This window comes from Penicillium riverlandense (assembly GCF_028828495.1).
Source record: "Penicillium riverlandense strain IBT 135883 chromosome Unknown utg000003l_segment0_segment0, whole genome shotgun sequence".
Classification (NCBI taxonomy): Eukaryota; Fungi; Ascomycota; class Eurotiomycetes; order Eurotiales; family Aspergillaceae; genus Penicillium; species Penicillium riverlandense.
The window spans coordinates 4490889-4506808 of NW_026643196.1; the positions used below are offsets into that span (position 1 = coordinate 4490889).

Sequence of the window (15920 nt, forward strand, 5' to 3'; positions counted from 1 at the left end):
ACTACGTGTAATATAATTCACTGGTAGATCCCATGAGATGAACTGATTGTTTGATCAATATATTTCCCACCATAATGACCAGATTCACAGGCCCGAGGGATTGGGCAAAGCAGTCATACTACTGAAATCCTACCACTATAGCCCAATGAAGACGGTGTGGAGCTAGCGATTGTAGTATCATCAATATTGGGTATAGATCTAGTATATACTGGCCAGCCTCTATCTAGTCTAAAACGGCACATCCATATCATTCACATCCTCCTCATTCTTCTTGTCCGCACTACCCTTATTCCGCTCCAGCTGCTCCCGAATAAACCGCACCGCCGCATCCAGGTACGGCCGCTGACTGGGCAAGAAATGGCCACCAGGGTGCCACACAACGAACCCGTCCTTCTCCGGATCCCCAGAACAGGCATCAATCAACGCTCGACTGCGACTCTCCTCAACAACAGCATCCAACGAACCCAGCACATGCAGAACCGGAGTTAGGATATGCGGACGCTCATAGAACCCACGATATCGGGCCCCCGGCGCACGGAAACCGCTATAGCAAAGCGCGAACTTGAACGGCGGGTGTTGCAGTGTGTTGGGGTCGAAGGATTCGGGAAAAGACATCCCCAGCCCCTGCTCCGCCGCAAAATGCGCAAAGGCCTCCTTCCGCCCTGGCTCCAGCAACGCGGCCACCATGCCCGCCATCGCCGCGCCCTGCGAGAACCCAATCACGCCATCGAAGGGGCCTTCTTCAGACAGGACTTTCGCCACGGCTGCGAGTCCCTCCTCCATCCCCTGGTACAGCGGGGGATCGGCCGTGTTCGACCGGCGCCACCAGCCATACGCATCGATCTTGGCTTCTTCCTCTTTGTTGCTGGATGGCTCGTGGCCGGGGATGTCGGTTGGGTCAAGACGCAGGGGCCCCGTTGGGTAGACGGCATTGACGTCGTGCGTGGGGAAGGCTTTCTGGATGTGCTTGACCAGGGCGCGGGATTTGGCGTGGAAGAGCGGGCCGGATTGCGTGTAGCCGTGGAGCATGAGTAGCTTCAGCGGCTGCCGTGTTGAGGAAGGTGAGGGATTTGGCGCCATTGTTTGCAGATGGCTGGCGACGGAGAATAACCGAGCGGCGCACATTGAGAAGCGCCAGGAGGTGTTAGTAGGAGGAGGAATGAAGAGATGAGTGAGTGCCTGGCGATAAGCGATAACGACCAAATTACATAGTAACGCATCGCCGCCACTTCTCCTTCCTCTCCGACAACAAACAGCCGGACTTGGAAACACATCCGTGCAGCCATGAGCACCGAGCAACTGAACGTCAACCTCGACAAGATCGATGGCCAGATGAAGGAGCTGATCGAGTAGGTTCTTCCTCCGCACGCCGCGACCACTACTTCTGTATGAGTGTTGCTTGACGAGCACCACCAGCCTTGTTCATCCTGGACTTAACTCTTTGACTTGACTCGCTTCGCAGATGCCACTCAGTTAAAAAAGACCTACATAACTAACACGATCCTCCAACAACGACAGTGCCTTCGAAGCCCACCCCCAAATCCAACCCCCGGACACACACCCAACAATCTTCTTCCTGCTAGACTTCATCCGCAACACGCACCGCATGCTGCAGGAGATTGACGCCGACAAATTCGCCTCGGGCGACAAGGCCGCGCGCGAGGCTGCGCAGGAGGTTGTCGGCCGCAACCAGTTTGCTTCTCTGTTGATCAACGATTCCACCGGCAAGCTGGCCCTCATGACGGGGAGCGACCCGACCAATCCCGTTGACGTTGGGTCGGATATTAAGAGCAAGGCGAGGGCTTTGACGGAGACCTGAGAGTCGGGCTTTTTATACGGATTTGATGAGTAATGTGGTGCGATGCGGTGCGATACGTCTTTGAATTCAACATGCGAGCTGTCTATGAGCGAGCACTCGTCTAGTCTCTCTGCTCTGTTGGAGACGAGGCAGTTTACTACAGGTTACTTCTTTTCCTTTTTTTGGTTCTCTTTCTACCCTCGTTTTGGATCTAGGTTGGGTTCTTCTTCAGCTGAAATATGACATAGGACTGGATTTGAATCTGCCGTCCACTTAATTGAACCACCAGTCTTTCGTTTTGTACTATAACCAAAAAAACAAGGATCAATCAAGCGCATAACCTGTATCTCTTTCCCCCAATTATGTCTTTCTTCTCTATGTAGTCCATGCACCATCCATTCAACATAATCTCCAATAAAATGCGACAAATCAACCAGTAACAAATATAAACCACCCTCATAGTAGTCAATAATAATCCCAACTCTTGAGTGACCGGACTACAAGAGGAGGATCCCTCTCCAACCCTGACCACGGCGACCCATCCAACCTCTTTACATCATACATCATTCTGACCCCTCAAACGAAACGGCAGCAGATCTATAGAGAAGACGATCGAAAGACGAATGATGTCATATACCTTGGACGTACCTGGGTGAGCAACCCGACTGGGCACTCGGTGGGGAATGATGACCGTGCGTGTGTGGGGCGAGAGGAGGATCACCTTCGCATGGCTGCATGGGGTTGAGGGTTGTGCTAGGATATTTGTATTATGATTTTTTATTTGTGGTAGGTGGGCAGGATAGGTACCAGGTACGACCTGGGTATATCGTGTCGATGTCGAGCGATCCACATAAGAACTACTAGTACAAGCACTACGCAAAAGGTCACACCCCTGGTTGCAGACAGTGATACCTATTACACAATACAATATGTAGTTGGCAAAAACACAGTTCAATATCAGGAAGCATACACATCAATAGCACAACACAAGAACCAAATACATAAATAACTTTTGGGCCAGATATCCGGATCTTGCTGGGATAGATGGCTGCAGCATGTTTTTTCAGGGTTGTTTTTGTTTGCCAGTCATTTCATTCCATCTTCTACCCGTTCACCCGTAAGACATAAGCATGATCAGAAACAAAGTTAGAAAGCATAAGCAGGAGCATGGAGACAGGGTGTCAGCAGAAGACAAAACACCAGTCATGATTGTATCCAGACGACTGAAGCCATCGATACGATACATATCTACACTCCCATCATCCCTGCCAACACCATCAACCTCGAAATACAAGGAAAAGATTAAGAGAGATAATCCCGTGGTTGGAATTGGTAGGTAGAGAGATATATGGTATGTAACATTTTGAGGGCTTCCGCGATCGAAAACCCCCGCTGCTGAACCGAAGGACTGTTTCCTCGAAATCGAAAAAAAGTAGTAGTAGTAGGCTGACTCCGTTCCTCCCTCCTTCAATTCAAAAAAAGGAAACACCCGGTTGGTTTTGGCTGGCTGGTATTTTCATCTCCATCCTTCAAACAAGCAAACTTCTCCATCTCATCCATGCCTTTAAAAAAACCAGAAGAAACAAGTTTTTCTTAAACGTCAATCATAGTAAAACGCAACGAGCGAGGCAAGGCGTCTACTTCCGGCGGAACGAGCAGCCCTCGGTCAGACGGGCCTTGCCACCGGTGGGCTGGCAAAGCACGGTCGAGCAGCCGGCGCAGATGACGACGGTCTGGGCGTGGGAGAAGACGGTGGTGATGGTGAAGCAGCCGGGGCACTTGACATCCATGAAGAAGGAGCGGGGGGCGGGCACGAGAGCCTGGAGGGGGGATATGTTAGTGTCCGTTCTCTTTTTCGTTGTGTGTTCCAAACAGGTGACAGGCGTTGCCAGGGATGGTAGTTGATAGGTGGTAGGTGGTATGGGGAAGGCTCATACCTTCAGCTTGTGCTTACGGGCCTCGGCCTGAGGCGTAGGGTTGAGGAGGTCGACCGCGAGAACCTGTCAAGGAAAGAAAACGAGTTAGAATATTGTCACTGAACCCCCAAAAAAGTCTGCGTGATGGGCGATGGAAATCTCGAAACGGGGGATTCGGGGGGATCTCCTCCACGCCCCCGAGGAGAAAATTTCGAGCATCGTCGAAATCGTCGAAAATCCAGTGTGCACCATCACACAAAAACACACAAATGGGAGGGACTTACCATCTTGGCGAGTGAGATCAGCGAGGGAGTTGATGAATGGCGCTGATGGCGATGGCCTTGGTGTTGAGAGAGGGTTGGTCGGGGAAGAGAGAAGGGATGGAGTGATTGATTTGGCTCTTGGCCCGTTTGGGGTTTGTGCCCTCGCTTGCGTGACCGCTTTGGTGCGCTTAGTCAGTACCGACCATCTCACGTGATCACTTTCTTATATTATCCGGGAGTAATTAGCGATTTAGGTACCATGCAATAAAATCTTCTATTGTTCAATTATCCGTTTGTGTTGAAATAAAAGTGCTACTATGTACTTGAAATCTGCAGGAGCCAACACATCTCTCACTCTCACAGTCGTGGATGATCGAGGTTGAACTTCTTCACCCACTTATAACGACCACCTCACTTCATCTTCTTGGACGAATCCGCATTGCCATTCCGCGACTGCGTCTCCTCGACATACGGATACTTGATAGTCAGGCACCAGATGTCGAGGTAGTCGCAGATCGTGGTGATGACGTCGAACTAGAGTAAATTAATCAGTACTTTCTTCCAGAAAAGGACCGACAGAACATACCACGAAGCTTCCATAAACACCAACCGCGAAACCCAAACACCCAACCACAAAGCAAACCTGCCCGATACCATTCCCGAGCACGGGTGTGGACCACAGCCCCAACCGGGGTCCCGCGCTGTCCACCACCCCGAGAGCCAGCGGGTACAGCAGCACATTATGATACGGAAAGCCCGACTGCACGAGATGGCCTACAATCATCCTCCCGACGGCGTAGGCATTCACCAGTCCCACATACAGCCCAAATGGCACGATCTGCGTCTCCATGACAGCAGGCTGCAGGTACAGGTACGCAGGGACAAGCGTCCAGATGACGACCATCGGAAGCAGGCCATACAGCGGCTCCACAGGATCGAGGCCGCGCTGGCGGCGCACCTGCACGACATTCCAGATGCTCGAGCCCGTGGCGAAGAAGAGCACGAATGCGCCGTACACAATGTACCACTGCGTGAAGGGTAGGTTGTAGACCTGGTCGGTCATGAATGTCGGCTTGGAGAACCCTAGCGTCTCCAGCGCGGGTTGGTGCCAGAAGCTGCCGGCGCCCATGTAGGCCGTGATAGCGTAGACGGTGCAGAGGGTTAACACGCCCTCGACGGGGCCGGAGATGATCCCCAGGGTTAGGACTTGGGTGTAGTATTCGTCCCAAGTTTGGACGTAGAAGGTCATCGTTGCTAGGGTTGTTAGTTCGGACATCAAACAGAAATATAGTAGGGACATGGACATACATCCAAATAGCGCCAACACAGTTGCCCAAGACTGGCCAAAGTTCATGGTACCCGCAAAGATGAGCACGCCCAGACCGGTATTGCATGCATCGACACCTAACCAAATCAGTCAATTCAGGCCCATGGAATGAATGGCATAGAGGCACGCATACTGTGATCAAAGAGCTCGCCCAACGGACCACTCTGCCTCGTCCTCCGCCTGCAAAATACATCTTTCAGCACTCTTTCACCAACGTAACGGGGAAATACCTACGCCTGCATGCCGTCTACGGCATCAAAGGTCTGGTACAGAAACAAGCCGATGGCACAGCTGGCGTAGACCCAGGGCGGACAATCCTGGTCAAAGTTCGGGTTGTACCACATCACGGTGAGGAAATTAAGGACCACGAATAGAAAGCCGGTCAGGGTGATCTAGGATTGCGCATTAACATCATGGGCATATTCTTATCACAAAAGTAGGTCCAGAGGAGTAAATAGTGGAAAGACTCACGGCATTAGGTCTTTTTTCAGCGCCGAGTCGACGCAAAGAAAGTCAGTTATCTTCATTCATTCACATTGCCCCCCACCAAAACGTGCGGCAGTCTCGGACCGAGCATAGGATAGGTAATACTCACGCCATCCCCATGGGGAAACAGCCAATGACACATTTGTTATAGAACGGCTTCAGGATGTACCGACTGATGAGCGAGTGGTCGACCCCCGCATAGCGATAGTTGCGCAGATTGGGGAGGTGATGTTGGCGAACGTACACCATTTTCCTTTTCCGGGGAGGGGAGAGGAGAGGAAAATGAGAGCAAGTAACCAACAACAACAATTCGTAAAAAGGATTGGATGCGCTCTAAGGCATATAATCTCTCCGGCGAGCGTCTCGCATGTAACGAAGTGAAGAAAGGAGCGCGGGTGCGGACAGGAGCAGCAAGATGGGGTGGGTGGGCGGCTATACTGCTGGTGAAGACCGGGAAAAGGAAAGGAAGGAAAAAAAAGTTGGAGATGGGAGGTGGAGACGGAGAGAGAAAAGGGAAGCGGGCCCCGCAGGTGTTGGGGAGGGTTGAGTGAAAGCGGTGGATACGGAGGACCAAGAAGAAAGAATAGGGTCACCAGGAACCGAGAGGACACTTGTTGATCGTCGCTGGTGGTGGTTGAGCTTGTACCCCTTGGGACTATTTTCTGCCGGCGGAAAACTACTCGCGCTGGGAACACACGCGCTTTTAAGACCGGGTCGGCACCACGTGCGGCGCTCAGATGGGTTGAATTTATCCTGATCGTCGCTGAAAGTGGGGTTACCCGAGGCCGGCAGTGACTAGGGCAGTGATGATATGATGTTGTGGTGATTCAGAGTATGCTTCACATGTAGGTACACGGTACAGGGCTATGGATGATGGGAAAGAACCAGTTTAAGCCACCGGGCTCCACGGCATCGGGACCAGGATCCGGCTCTTCATCTCCTGGATCAGAGGCACCGTCTTGTGCACCGTCTCTGCCCATCCCTCGACTCCCCAGGACTGCTCACGCCGGAGCCGGCGCTCCTCCAGATTCGCAAACTGCCACAGGTGGTGCACCGTGTTCAGGTCGCCGATCTGCACAAACCACGCGCCCACACCTTCCATCACCTCCCGACGCGCCGTCAGTCCGCGGCGCCAGTGCGACTCCCATTCCAGCAGGTTGCCCGGGTGCAGCGTGTACGATCGCAACTCGAACAGTCCGCCCAGACGGCGGGGCGGTGTGGTGGGCCAGAACGAAAACTCCTGCATCAGGGATGTCTTCTTGCTCTTGATCAGGGACTTGAGCTTTCGGTCGAATTCAGGGAACTCGGGTTGCTGCGAGATGTTGTGCAGAGACGCGTGGTACCCTTCGTAGCGCTGGTACTCCCAGATGTGCACTGGAGAGGAGAGAGACGGGGGATTAGTTTCTCGAGTTTGTGGAAGCGTTGGAACGGGGTTTACCAAAGGTGTCGTTGTCGCCGACTTGCGTGCGCCAGCTGCCCACCAGGTGGACGCGGTTCTCCTCCAGGCCGGCCATGCGGGGGTACCACTCGCCGACCAGATTCACGTATTCATCAACCTTGTCGGGCTTGACCTCGTGGAAGACGATCGAGTGGACATATTTGCCGCGAGCCAGCACCTGAGAGAAGGAGCGCTCGATGTCCTGATCGAAGTGCTGGCCTTCCTTGGTGCCGTAGATGAGCGAGGACAGAGCACCACGCTTGGATGCCTGATCCGCAGAGTGTTCGTCCCCTATAGAGCGGTGGAGGGAAAGTGAGCCGATTGCTTTATGATCAAGAGTATCGGCAGCATCGAAAGCAGGGCGGACACGGTCAACGCCACTCGCATTGCTCACTCGTGGAGCAGTGGGAGTGTACTCACGGGACTGGTCATGGGCAGGGGAAGAAGTAACCGAAGAGACAGACTGACTCTCTTGCTGTTCCTTTCTCTTGCGAGCCTCGTCGAGGTTCTCGCGAAACTCCTTCTGCCGTTGGGCAAACGCCTCGGCCGAGTCGGCGGTGAGGTCTCTAATGGAAGGGGCGCGGTAGGCCACCGCTGACGAGGTGAAGGGCCGCACCAGCGAGGTCGCTGAGCGGACGACACGCGGAGCCAGCATTGTGGTGGGGAAGAGAGGGAGAAGAAGTAACACAGATGGGGGGACGGTAAAGAGGGAGGAACTGAGCAAGTGAGGTGAGGTTGGGATGGGAGTGACAAAGGGAAGAAGGAAGGGAGTGAGATGAGATGGAGAGAGGGAGAGAGTGTGTGTGTGGGTTGTAGAGGGGGAAAGTAATGGAAGGTGGTAAGAGAGTAAGAGAGGAGGGGAAAGGATGGACAGGGGTGTGAAGAAGAGAGGGAGAAAGAGAAGCAGGAGGTTGCGGGGAAAGGTTGGAGCTGCTCAGTCTGGGGGCGGGTACCAGTGGCGCAGGTACTGGTACTTGCCGACTAGTACGTCACAGGGTGAAGATCAGCGTACTGGTACCTGGAAGGAGGTTCCTCTAGATAGCTGGACAGTGCTATAGAGCAAGGAGAAGTTGTTGTCTTTCAAGAACTGACGGACTGGTATATGTTTCCCGACCAGCGGATGACTACGCTGGCAGGAATGCCCTGGTCGCCATCATGACGAAACCGTCTCCAGTGCTAGACCCCACTCGACTGGGACAAGACACAGTACTCAATTGTCATCGTACCACACGGGATCATATGGCCAACTACCCACAATAACACCTCTCTCTCGATCCCAACTCCCGATCGTCCAAGTGATGACGTCGGCCCATTATTGGACAATGGGTGGGCCACACCGCCCGGCAGAACCCAAGTAGCAACTCATCTCATCGTGCTTTCTTCCTCCTCGCCTCTCCGTCTCATCAAGTCACCGCACACCATTCGGCATGACCGATTCAGTCAACCCCCCGCTCTCATACGAGGCATCGGCCACCACCACTCACCCTCATGTCGCGACCTCCCTGCCATCCGAGGTGATCTCGTGCCTCAAAAACGCCCGCTTCGTATGCACCGCGGACCATCCCGGACTCTACAATCTCACTAACCTCCTCTCTCCCTCTCTCTACGCAGCTCCATCTAGCAACATGCGATAACCTCACCCCCCACATCTCCCTCATGTCCTACACCTACCTCCCCTCAACTCCCTTCGACCCACACCCCACCATAATCATGACCACGAACCCCGCCTCGCGCAAGACCAACCACCTCCTCTCCAATCCACGCGTTTCTCTGCTCGTGCACGACTGGGTTTCGCACCGCCCGCCAACCCGAGCCCCCAACCCCAGTGCTAATGCCCCCGGTGGCCGCGACGGGTCCCCGCCTCCGGCCGCCACCCGCTCCTCGCTGGCGAGTCTCCTGCTCAACTTGAATACCAGCGCGCTGTCTAGCATCTCCACCACCATCACGGGCGAGGCCCGATTCCTGGCGTCGGGGTCTGCGGAGGAGGCGTGGTGCAAGGAGCGCCATTTGGAGAATAATACTTTTGAAGAAGAGGAGATTAATCTCTTTGGTCAGCAGCAGCAGCAACTGCAGGGACAGAATCCGAGTCTGCGCCGCCCGAGTATGTCCATTGATAGTGACGTAAGAGTTGTTACGGTCAGAGTGCGTGAGGGCCGCATTGCGGACTGGAAGGGTGGTGTCCGGGATTGGGTTCTGCTTCCGGTGGAGGAACGGCCTGATACTGCTGGGTTGGTGAATGGTGTCCCTTCTCCGTAGCGCAATTCGAATGGCGCGGAGATCAAGTGGGCAGACTGGAAAGGCTGGTATAGTTTTATGATGGCTTTGATGAAAAACCAATGTACAAGAAACTAAAACTCCTGTTGATCGAGCTGCAATGAATTCTTTATGAAGCTTATCAGCTTCTCCGCACTCCGAGGAAAACGTGCTTTCCCACCAGTCGAACCACCCTCACCTTCCTCACCACTCTCTCCCTAATTACAATCAACAAAATGCGCCTCGCCCACCTCCACCTCCCAAACATAACCCCCTTCACCCGCGTCTCCGACCTCCAACAAACCCTAACCACCCGCCTGCTCACACACAAGAAGCTCTGCTCGCCCGGCTCCATCCCCTCGCAAGAACACGGCCGACCACCCGCATCACCACCACCACCCCCAGATCCAACAATCATAACCTTCAGCCCAAACCCGGTCTACACAACTGGTCGCCGTGACCTGCCCCCGTCAAACACCAGCCCTTCCTCCTCCGCAGCAACAAACACAGCAAGAAACACAAAGCTCTCCCTCCCCCCATCCCTCGAACCAATCCGCTCCCTCCTCACTCCTCCAACATCAAACAATAAAATCAACGGCAACAGCCATGAGCATGACCCCCCAAGAGCAGAGTACCACCCCACCCTCCGCGGCGGCCAAACAACATACCACGGGCCCGGCCAGATGGTCGCATACACGATCCTCGATCTGAAACGACTGGGTCTCACGCCGCGGTGCCATATCCGCGTGCTGGAGAATAGCGTCATTGACCTGCTAGCGGGGTATGGGGTGGAGGGGTTTGTCACGGAGGATCCTGGGGTTTGGGTGCATGATCCAGCTTCAGCTGGAGATCAGGCTCAGGAGCCGGAGCAGGCGAAGAAGATTACGGCTGTTGGGGTCCATCTCCGACGGAATATTAGTAGCTTTGGCGTTGGGTTGAATGTTACCAATGAGCCGATGTGGTTCTTTAGGCAGATTGTTGCGTGTGGGCTTGAGGGGCGCGAGGTTACGAGTTTGGCCGGCTTGGGGGTCGATGGTGTTGGGGTCGATGAGGTTGCGAGTGCGTTTGTGAGGTGTTTTGTCGATAGGGTTAATCGTGATTTTGCATGTACGCCAAGAGGTGGTGGTTCGGGGGAGAAGATCGAGGAGGTTTATCAAATCACGGAGGAGGATTTGCTTGGTTCTTGAGGTGTGACCAATGTACTTAGACCTTTACTTACACCTATATGCATGTTGATGCTGAGATGAAGATCTCTTCTGCAAAATATGGCCATAGCCAGTCTGATACACACAGGCAGCACAATGGCAAAAGCCACGGTCAAGTTATAGATCCGTCCAGCCAGGGCCGAAACGAAGAAGCATAAGAATGAGCCAAAAATTAGATTGGTATATATTAGGATATGAAAGGAGCCAACCTCGCTGAAACGCAATATGCACAATGTGCTCAGCACCAGCGTAGACCAGGCCGAGAGAGAAAGAGGGCGAAGCGTCAATATCGACCGAGGAGACAATGCATGGGGGAATCAATGGGCTGAATCAGGTGAAAGGAAACGAGAGGGTAGCAGTTAACAAAAGACCCGGCGGAGTGTGTGCAAAATCAAAGAATGATACACCCTCCACTAGAGCCTGAGCCCCCGGCGGGCTTGACCTCAAGGGCAACCTTGGCCGCTTCGTAGAAACTCTCTCTGATACCGCGGTTCTGGACAGCGGAGCATTCTTTGGCCACTGATTAGCGCCAGGTCTTGCTTTCAAGAGTAGGGGAAGAAGTGCAACATACCCAGGTACTTGACAGCACCAATCTCCTTCGCCTTGGCCAGCCCCTGCTCGAATGTAATCGCGTCGGGGTTATCGTTCATTTCCTCGTCCTTGCGCAAATCACACTTGAGCGCTGTGAGCACCACGCGCACCCCAGGACAGTTCTCGTTGATCTCTGCAATCCATTTCGACCCGACGTTCTCGAACGAGTCGGGGCTGTCGACCTGTCCCCCAAATTCAGATCAGTTCATGTCACACCCCGGAAATAAAAACACAAGGTGGGCGAGGGAGTCCGTTGCTCACACTGAAACAGAGCATAAGCACATGGGTGTCCTCGTAAGACAGCGCGCGCAACCGGTCGAATTCCTCCTGTCCGGCTGTATCCCATAGTGAGAGTTCCATATGTACATTATCGACGAAGATATCTACGCGCATGAGTATGGATTCGGTTCGAAGACGAGAACGGGAAGGCAAATCTACCGTGAACATAATTCTCTGTGAAAAGCCAATTGTCAGCACACTCGGGTCCAATGTAGAGAAATACGACGCTGCGCGTACCAAACACCGTAGGCTCACTGCCCGCCACGTAAGAATCCGATGTTAATAATCCGCCCCCGTTTGAATGAGCTCCGCTATAGGTATTCTCTTACTAGACAGTAGGGAAAAACCTGGAGTCCTGTTAGCATTGGGTGTCCCGTTTCAACTCGGAGACGTGGAGGAGAGGAGGGGGACTCGGGGACAGGGAGGGAGGGAGTTGCGCACCCTCTTGTGAACACGTTCAACGCGGAAGTCTTGCCACAGGCACCGTCGCCTCTGTAAGATCAAACAGCTGTCAGCATTGTAGGGGTCATGGGGAGCAGGGCGGGGTGGGTTGCTGACAGCAGGACCATCTTGCGCTGGACGACCTTCTGGCGGCCGCACAGCTCCATTGCGCAGGTGGTCGGGGAGAGGACTCGAGAGGAGGGAGAGAATGGAGGGAACAAAGGGAAATGGGTTTTAAGAATAGAGCCAGTCGAGAAGGAGGAGCGTGGTTGTGGCGGAACACGTTGCAGTGAGAAAGAGATTGGGGGGAAGGAAGTCGATGACATGCATCGCCCTGATCGGCATCAAGGACCCAAATAATCCCTTTGCCGGTCCACTTTCTAAGCCTCGTTTATTTTTATTTCGGCGCTGATGGAGTCTTGGGGTGGCCATTTTTATTTGTTTATTTACCCTAGCGAGGCAGGCCATGTTTATTATTCCTGGACTTGCATGCGAGGCAACGTAGATCTAGTGTCTAACTAATGCACCCAGTATACCTACCGCACGGGCGGGGGCTAACACCATATATTCTAGCAGGTAGCTAAATCAGAGAAATGACATTCGCTACCTATAGTGTCTGGTTGTATTGTTTTGGCAACATGGAACTCGTTAGGTATTCCAGTTGGCGTGAGCAAAAGGCGGGGAGCCAAGGCGGCAGCTCCATCACTCCTTCAACTCCCCCAACACAGCTCTGTTTTGCGTCCCACCACCCTCTTTCCTCCTTACCACTACCTTTTCTTGATTCTTTTTGAGCGTCCTGATTGCCTTTCTCACTGCCCAACATGTCTGACGACGATGATTTCATGCAAGACTCTGATGAGGAGTAGGTGGCCGTTGTCTCTTTCTCTCTCTTTTTGGCCAAGCTGACTGTTGCAATCGCCCAGATATGACTTTGAGTACGAGGACGCCGATGAGGATGAGTCGGGGGATATTGGCATCGAAAACAAATACTACAACGCCAAGCAGATGAAGGTGGATAACCCGGACGAGGCAGTCGACGAGTTCCTCGGCATCCCTCCCCTGGAACAAGACAAGAGCGAATGGTACGAACCCCTGAGGACGGTCGTCAGGGTCAATATTGATTTGTGTACAGGGGGTTTAAAGGGTTAAAACAAGCGATCAAGCTGGAATTTAAGCTCGGGCGATATGGCGATGTAAACGGCACTTCACATGGACATCACAGACTGTCAACAACTAACCGATTCCTAGGCTGTCGAACACTACCGCGAACTCCTCACATATGTCAAATCTGCCGTCACGCGCAACTATTCCGAAAAGTCCATCAACAATATGCTCGACTACATCGAGAAAGGGTCCGACGATGCAGAGGCATTTCAGTGCATGGAGCAATTCTACTCCCTCACCCTCGCCTCGTTCCAGAACACAAACAACGAGCGGCTATGGCTGAAGACCAATATCAAACTGTCTCGCCTGTGGCTGGAGCGCAAGGAATACAGCCAGCTGAGCAAAAAAGTGCGCGAGTTGCACCGGGCGTGCCAGCGGGAGGACGGGTCGGACGATCTCAGCAAAGGCACCTATCTCCTGGAGCTCTATGCGCTGGAAATCCAGATGTACGCCGAGACTAAAAACAACAAGCGCCTCAAGGCATTGTACCAACGAGCGCTACGGGTGCGGTCAGCGGTGCCACACCCCAAGATTATGGGTATCATCCGGGAGTGCGGGGGGAAGATGCATATGAGCGAAGAGAACTGGGAGGAGGCCCAGAGTGACTTTTTCGAGTCCTTCCGAAACTACGACGAGGCCGGGTCCATGCAACGCATCCAGGTCCTCAAATATTTGGTATTGACGACCATGCTCATGAAGTCGGATATCAATCCCTTCGACTCGCAAGAGACCAAGCCCTACAAGAACGACCCGCGCATCTCGGCCATGACCGATCTGGTGGACGCCTTCCAGCGGGATGATATCCACGCCTACGAGGCTGTGCTGAGCAAGCACCCCGACGTGCTGGCCGACCCCTTTATTGCCGAGAACATTGACGAGGTCAGCCGCAACATGCGCACGAAAGCCGTGCTCAAACTGATCGCGCCCTACACCCGCTTCTCGCTGCACTTCATCTCCAAACACATCAAAATCTCCGTGCCGGAAGTGTTGGACATTCTCAGCTTCCTGATTCTCGACAAGAAGCTCAATGCCAAGATCGACCAGGAGAAGGGCACCGTCGTGGTCGAGAGTGCCAGCGACGTGGAGCGGCTCCGCGCGCTGGAGGAGTGGTCGTCCTCGCTGCGCGGGCTGTGGCAGACGGCACTCGATGGCGAGGGATTCCGGGCGGACGAAGCGTCTCATGGGGCCATGTTTCAGGCCGGCCTCGGCGACGAATCCCCGATGGGCACGCGAACGCTTAACCCGCGGGCACGCAGGGAATACAGAGGCAAGCCCGGGAAGATGGCCGGGATGATATGAAAAGCTCCAGGGGTGTCTTTTAAGCGACCGGTCCACTGCACCGCACGTGTCCGGGTACCTGGGGTTCAACGTGTTCCCGCTTGGGGTGGCATGTTCTCGGTTGGCGGCCTATTTCATCATGCCGGTCTCCCCGTCCACCCAGCACTCCCCTAATCCCCTCCCACCATCTCGGGATTTGGATTTCACAGCGAACAGACCCGCTATTTAGAGTTGCTCTGACATAAGAGCTAAATCATGATAAGATGGTGCCGTTCATCATTACTTGTTCGTGCTCTCTCGCTCGGTCGTAAGCTGGAGATGGTTCGCAAGTCGTAAGCCCGGACTGAGAAAGGCAACAACTCCGAGCGAGCATGTGAAGCGAGGTTATCACGATCAAATCTGAGGATTACCTATTCGTCTTGACGTTGTCGGTACCTATAGTTAGCGCAATAGTTGGTGTTGTTATAGCGGTCTCGGCCATGGACCCGAAGACCTCCCATTCTTTAGTAATTCGACCTGTCATCTCCTCCCGAATAATCGTCCCACCGCGCCGGGATCGCACGTACCCCCTGTGGCTCGTGGCCCGTGGCCGCTGTTGACACAATCACAACTCTCTTTCATCAGAGGGGAGTCGGGTGATGGGCTCGTTTCGCTTTCTAGCTCGATCAGAGCAGCCCGGCGCTTGGGGCCCGATCAGCCGCGAATAATCATCATAATCAGAATTCCGGAGGGGACCAACCCCGCTTCGGGTAAAGAAAAGAAAAGAAAAGCAATATGATTATTATTCCTTGTAAGCAGATCGGAGACTATCATCGAATACTGTTAGTAGGCCGTAATGCAATAGGAAGAGGAATACCGTTGAGTTGTTTGCTGCCGATGTGTTGTCACGGATCATCCTTTCGCTCATACATAATTCGCTTCGGTTCCTTTTTTCTTTCTTCCTTTCTTCCTTTTCCCTCGATCTGCTCCACCGATCTTGCTTTTTTCTTTTCTGTCCGCTAATAATAAACCACCCACTTGGATGCTCTGCCAGTGATTGATTCCAGGTCGGTCGGCAAGATTGTCCCCCTCATCACCCCATCCCATCCCATCCATCTTCATTGCCCTGCCCAAACCTGAAAGATCCCTCTTCCCCTCCCCCCTCCATCCGCACTCGGAATTTATCTCCGCGTGTTCTTTGGATGGTTCGTGCCCTCTCCACCATTGACGTCGCCCTCCTCTTCCCTCCTGTGTCACTCCGTCAGCCCCCAATCACTGTCCCCGGCCACACCCTCCACGGTGATACACCTACGTGATACCGTTTCCTATTGGCCCTGTTCCTCCTACAATCTTGATTTGATTCTTCAGCCCACGATCCACGGCCACATGCTCTACTCATCCCTCGTCTCTGGAACCTCGCTGACACACTCGGCTCTAGGTCGCCCGGTGCACCGGGTCACTTGCAACATAGCTCCCCGGGGCTCACGTCCCACAGGCTTCCA

The 15920-nt window shown here is 53.7% G+C and overlaps 9 protein-coding genes across 9 annotated transcripts; 4 read left to right on the forward strand and 5 right to left on the reverse strand.

Moving 5' to 3' along the window:
• Positions 1-228: 228 nt before the first annotated feature.
• On the reverse strand, positions 229-1080 carry N7474_005436 (alpha/beta hydrolase; the record flags this gene model as incomplete). Its single annotated transcript, XM_057196851.1, has 1 exon — positions 229-1080. The coding sequence occupies one exon, from the start codon at positions 1078-1080 to the stop codon at positions 229-231; it is 852 nt and encodes a 283-aa protein (XP_057054247.1).
• A 204-nt stretch (positions 1081-1284) lies between these two features.
• Positions 1285-1819, forward strand: N7474_005437 (uncharacterized protein; the record flags this gene model as incomplete). The annotated part of the gene is made up of 2 exons (XM_057196852.1): positions 1285-1349; positions 1519-1819. The coding sequence occupies 2 exons, from the start codon at positions 1285-1287 to the stop codon at positions 1817-1819; spliced, it is 366 nt and encodes a 121-aa protein (XP_057054248.1).
• A 1616-nt stretch (positions 1820-3435) lies between these two features.
• On the reverse strand, positions 3436-4001 carry N7474_005438 (40S ribosomal protein eS27; the record flags this gene model as incomplete). Its single annotated transcript, XM_057196853.1, has 3 exons — positions 3436-3618; positions 3736-3798; positions 3999-4001. The coding sequence occupies 3 exons, from the start codon at positions 3999-4001 to the stop codon at positions 3436-3438; spliced, it is 249 nt and encodes an 82-aa protein (XP_057054249.1).
• Positions 4002-4388: 387 nt separating this feature from the next.
• On the reverse strand, positions 4389-5932 carry N7474_005439 (aminoalcoholphosphotransferase; the record flags this gene model as incomplete). The annotated part of the gene is made up of 6 exons (XM_057196854.1): positions 4389-4511; positions 4564-5231; positions 5286-5381; positions 5438-5484; positions 5539-5696; positions 5900-5932. 6 exons carry the CDS (start codon positions 5930-5932, stop codon positions 4389-4391), a joined length of 1125 nt encoding a protein of 374 aa, XP_057054250.1.
• Positions 5933-6679: 747 nt separating this feature from the next.
• On the reverse strand, positions 6680-7883 carry N7474_005440 (NIPSNAP family protein; the record flags this gene model as incomplete). The annotated part of the gene is made up of 2 exons (XM_057196855.1): positions 6680-7164; positions 7229-7883. 2 exons carry the CDS (start codon positions 7881-7883, stop codon positions 6680-6682), a joined length of 1140 nt encoding a protein of 379 aa, XP_057054251.1.
• Positions 7884-8655: 772 nt separating this feature from the next.
• Positions 8656-9484, forward strand: N7474_005441 (pyridoxamine 5'-phosphate oxidase family protein; the record flags this gene model as incomplete). The annotated part of the gene is made up of 2 exons (XM_057196856.1): positions 8656-8772; positions 8840-9484. The coding sequence occupies 2 exons, from the start codon at positions 8656-8658 to the stop codon at positions 9482-9484; spliced, it is 762 nt and encodes a 253-aa protein (XP_057054252.1).
• Positions 9485-9717: 233 nt separating this feature from the next.
• On the forward strand, positions 9718-10668 carry N7474_005442 (lipoyl(octanoyl) transferase LIP2; the record flags this gene model as incomplete). Its single annotated transcript, XM_057196857.1, has 1 exon — positions 9718-10668. The coding sequence occupies one exon, from the start codon at positions 9718-9720 to the stop codon at positions 10666-10668; it is 951 nt and encodes a 316-aa protein (XP_057054253.1).
• Positions 10669-11077: 409 nt separating this feature from the next.
• On the reverse strand, positions 11078-12323 carry rho3 (Rho family GTPase RHO3; the record flags this gene model as incomplete). The annotated part of the gene is made up of 5 exons (XM_057196858.1): positions 11078-11205; positions 11258-11459; positions 11539-11730; positions 11886-12048; positions 12115-12323. 5 exons carry the CDS (start codon positions 12321-12323, stop codon positions 11078-11080), a joined length of 894 nt encoding a protein of 297 aa, XP_057054254.1.
• A 495-nt stretch (positions 12324-12818) lies between these two features.
• N7474_005444 (uncharacterized protein) lies at positions 12819-14460 on the forward strand (the record flags this gene model as incomplete). Its single annotated transcript, XM_057196859.1, has 4 exons — positions 12819-12859; positions 12921-13079; positions 13130-13190; positions 13246-14460. The coding sequence occupies 4 exons, from the start codon at positions 12819-12821 to the stop codon at positions 14458-14460; spliced, it is 1476 nt and encodes a 491-aa protein (XP_057054255.1).
• Between the last annotated feature and the right edge of the window lie 1460 nt (positions 14461-15920).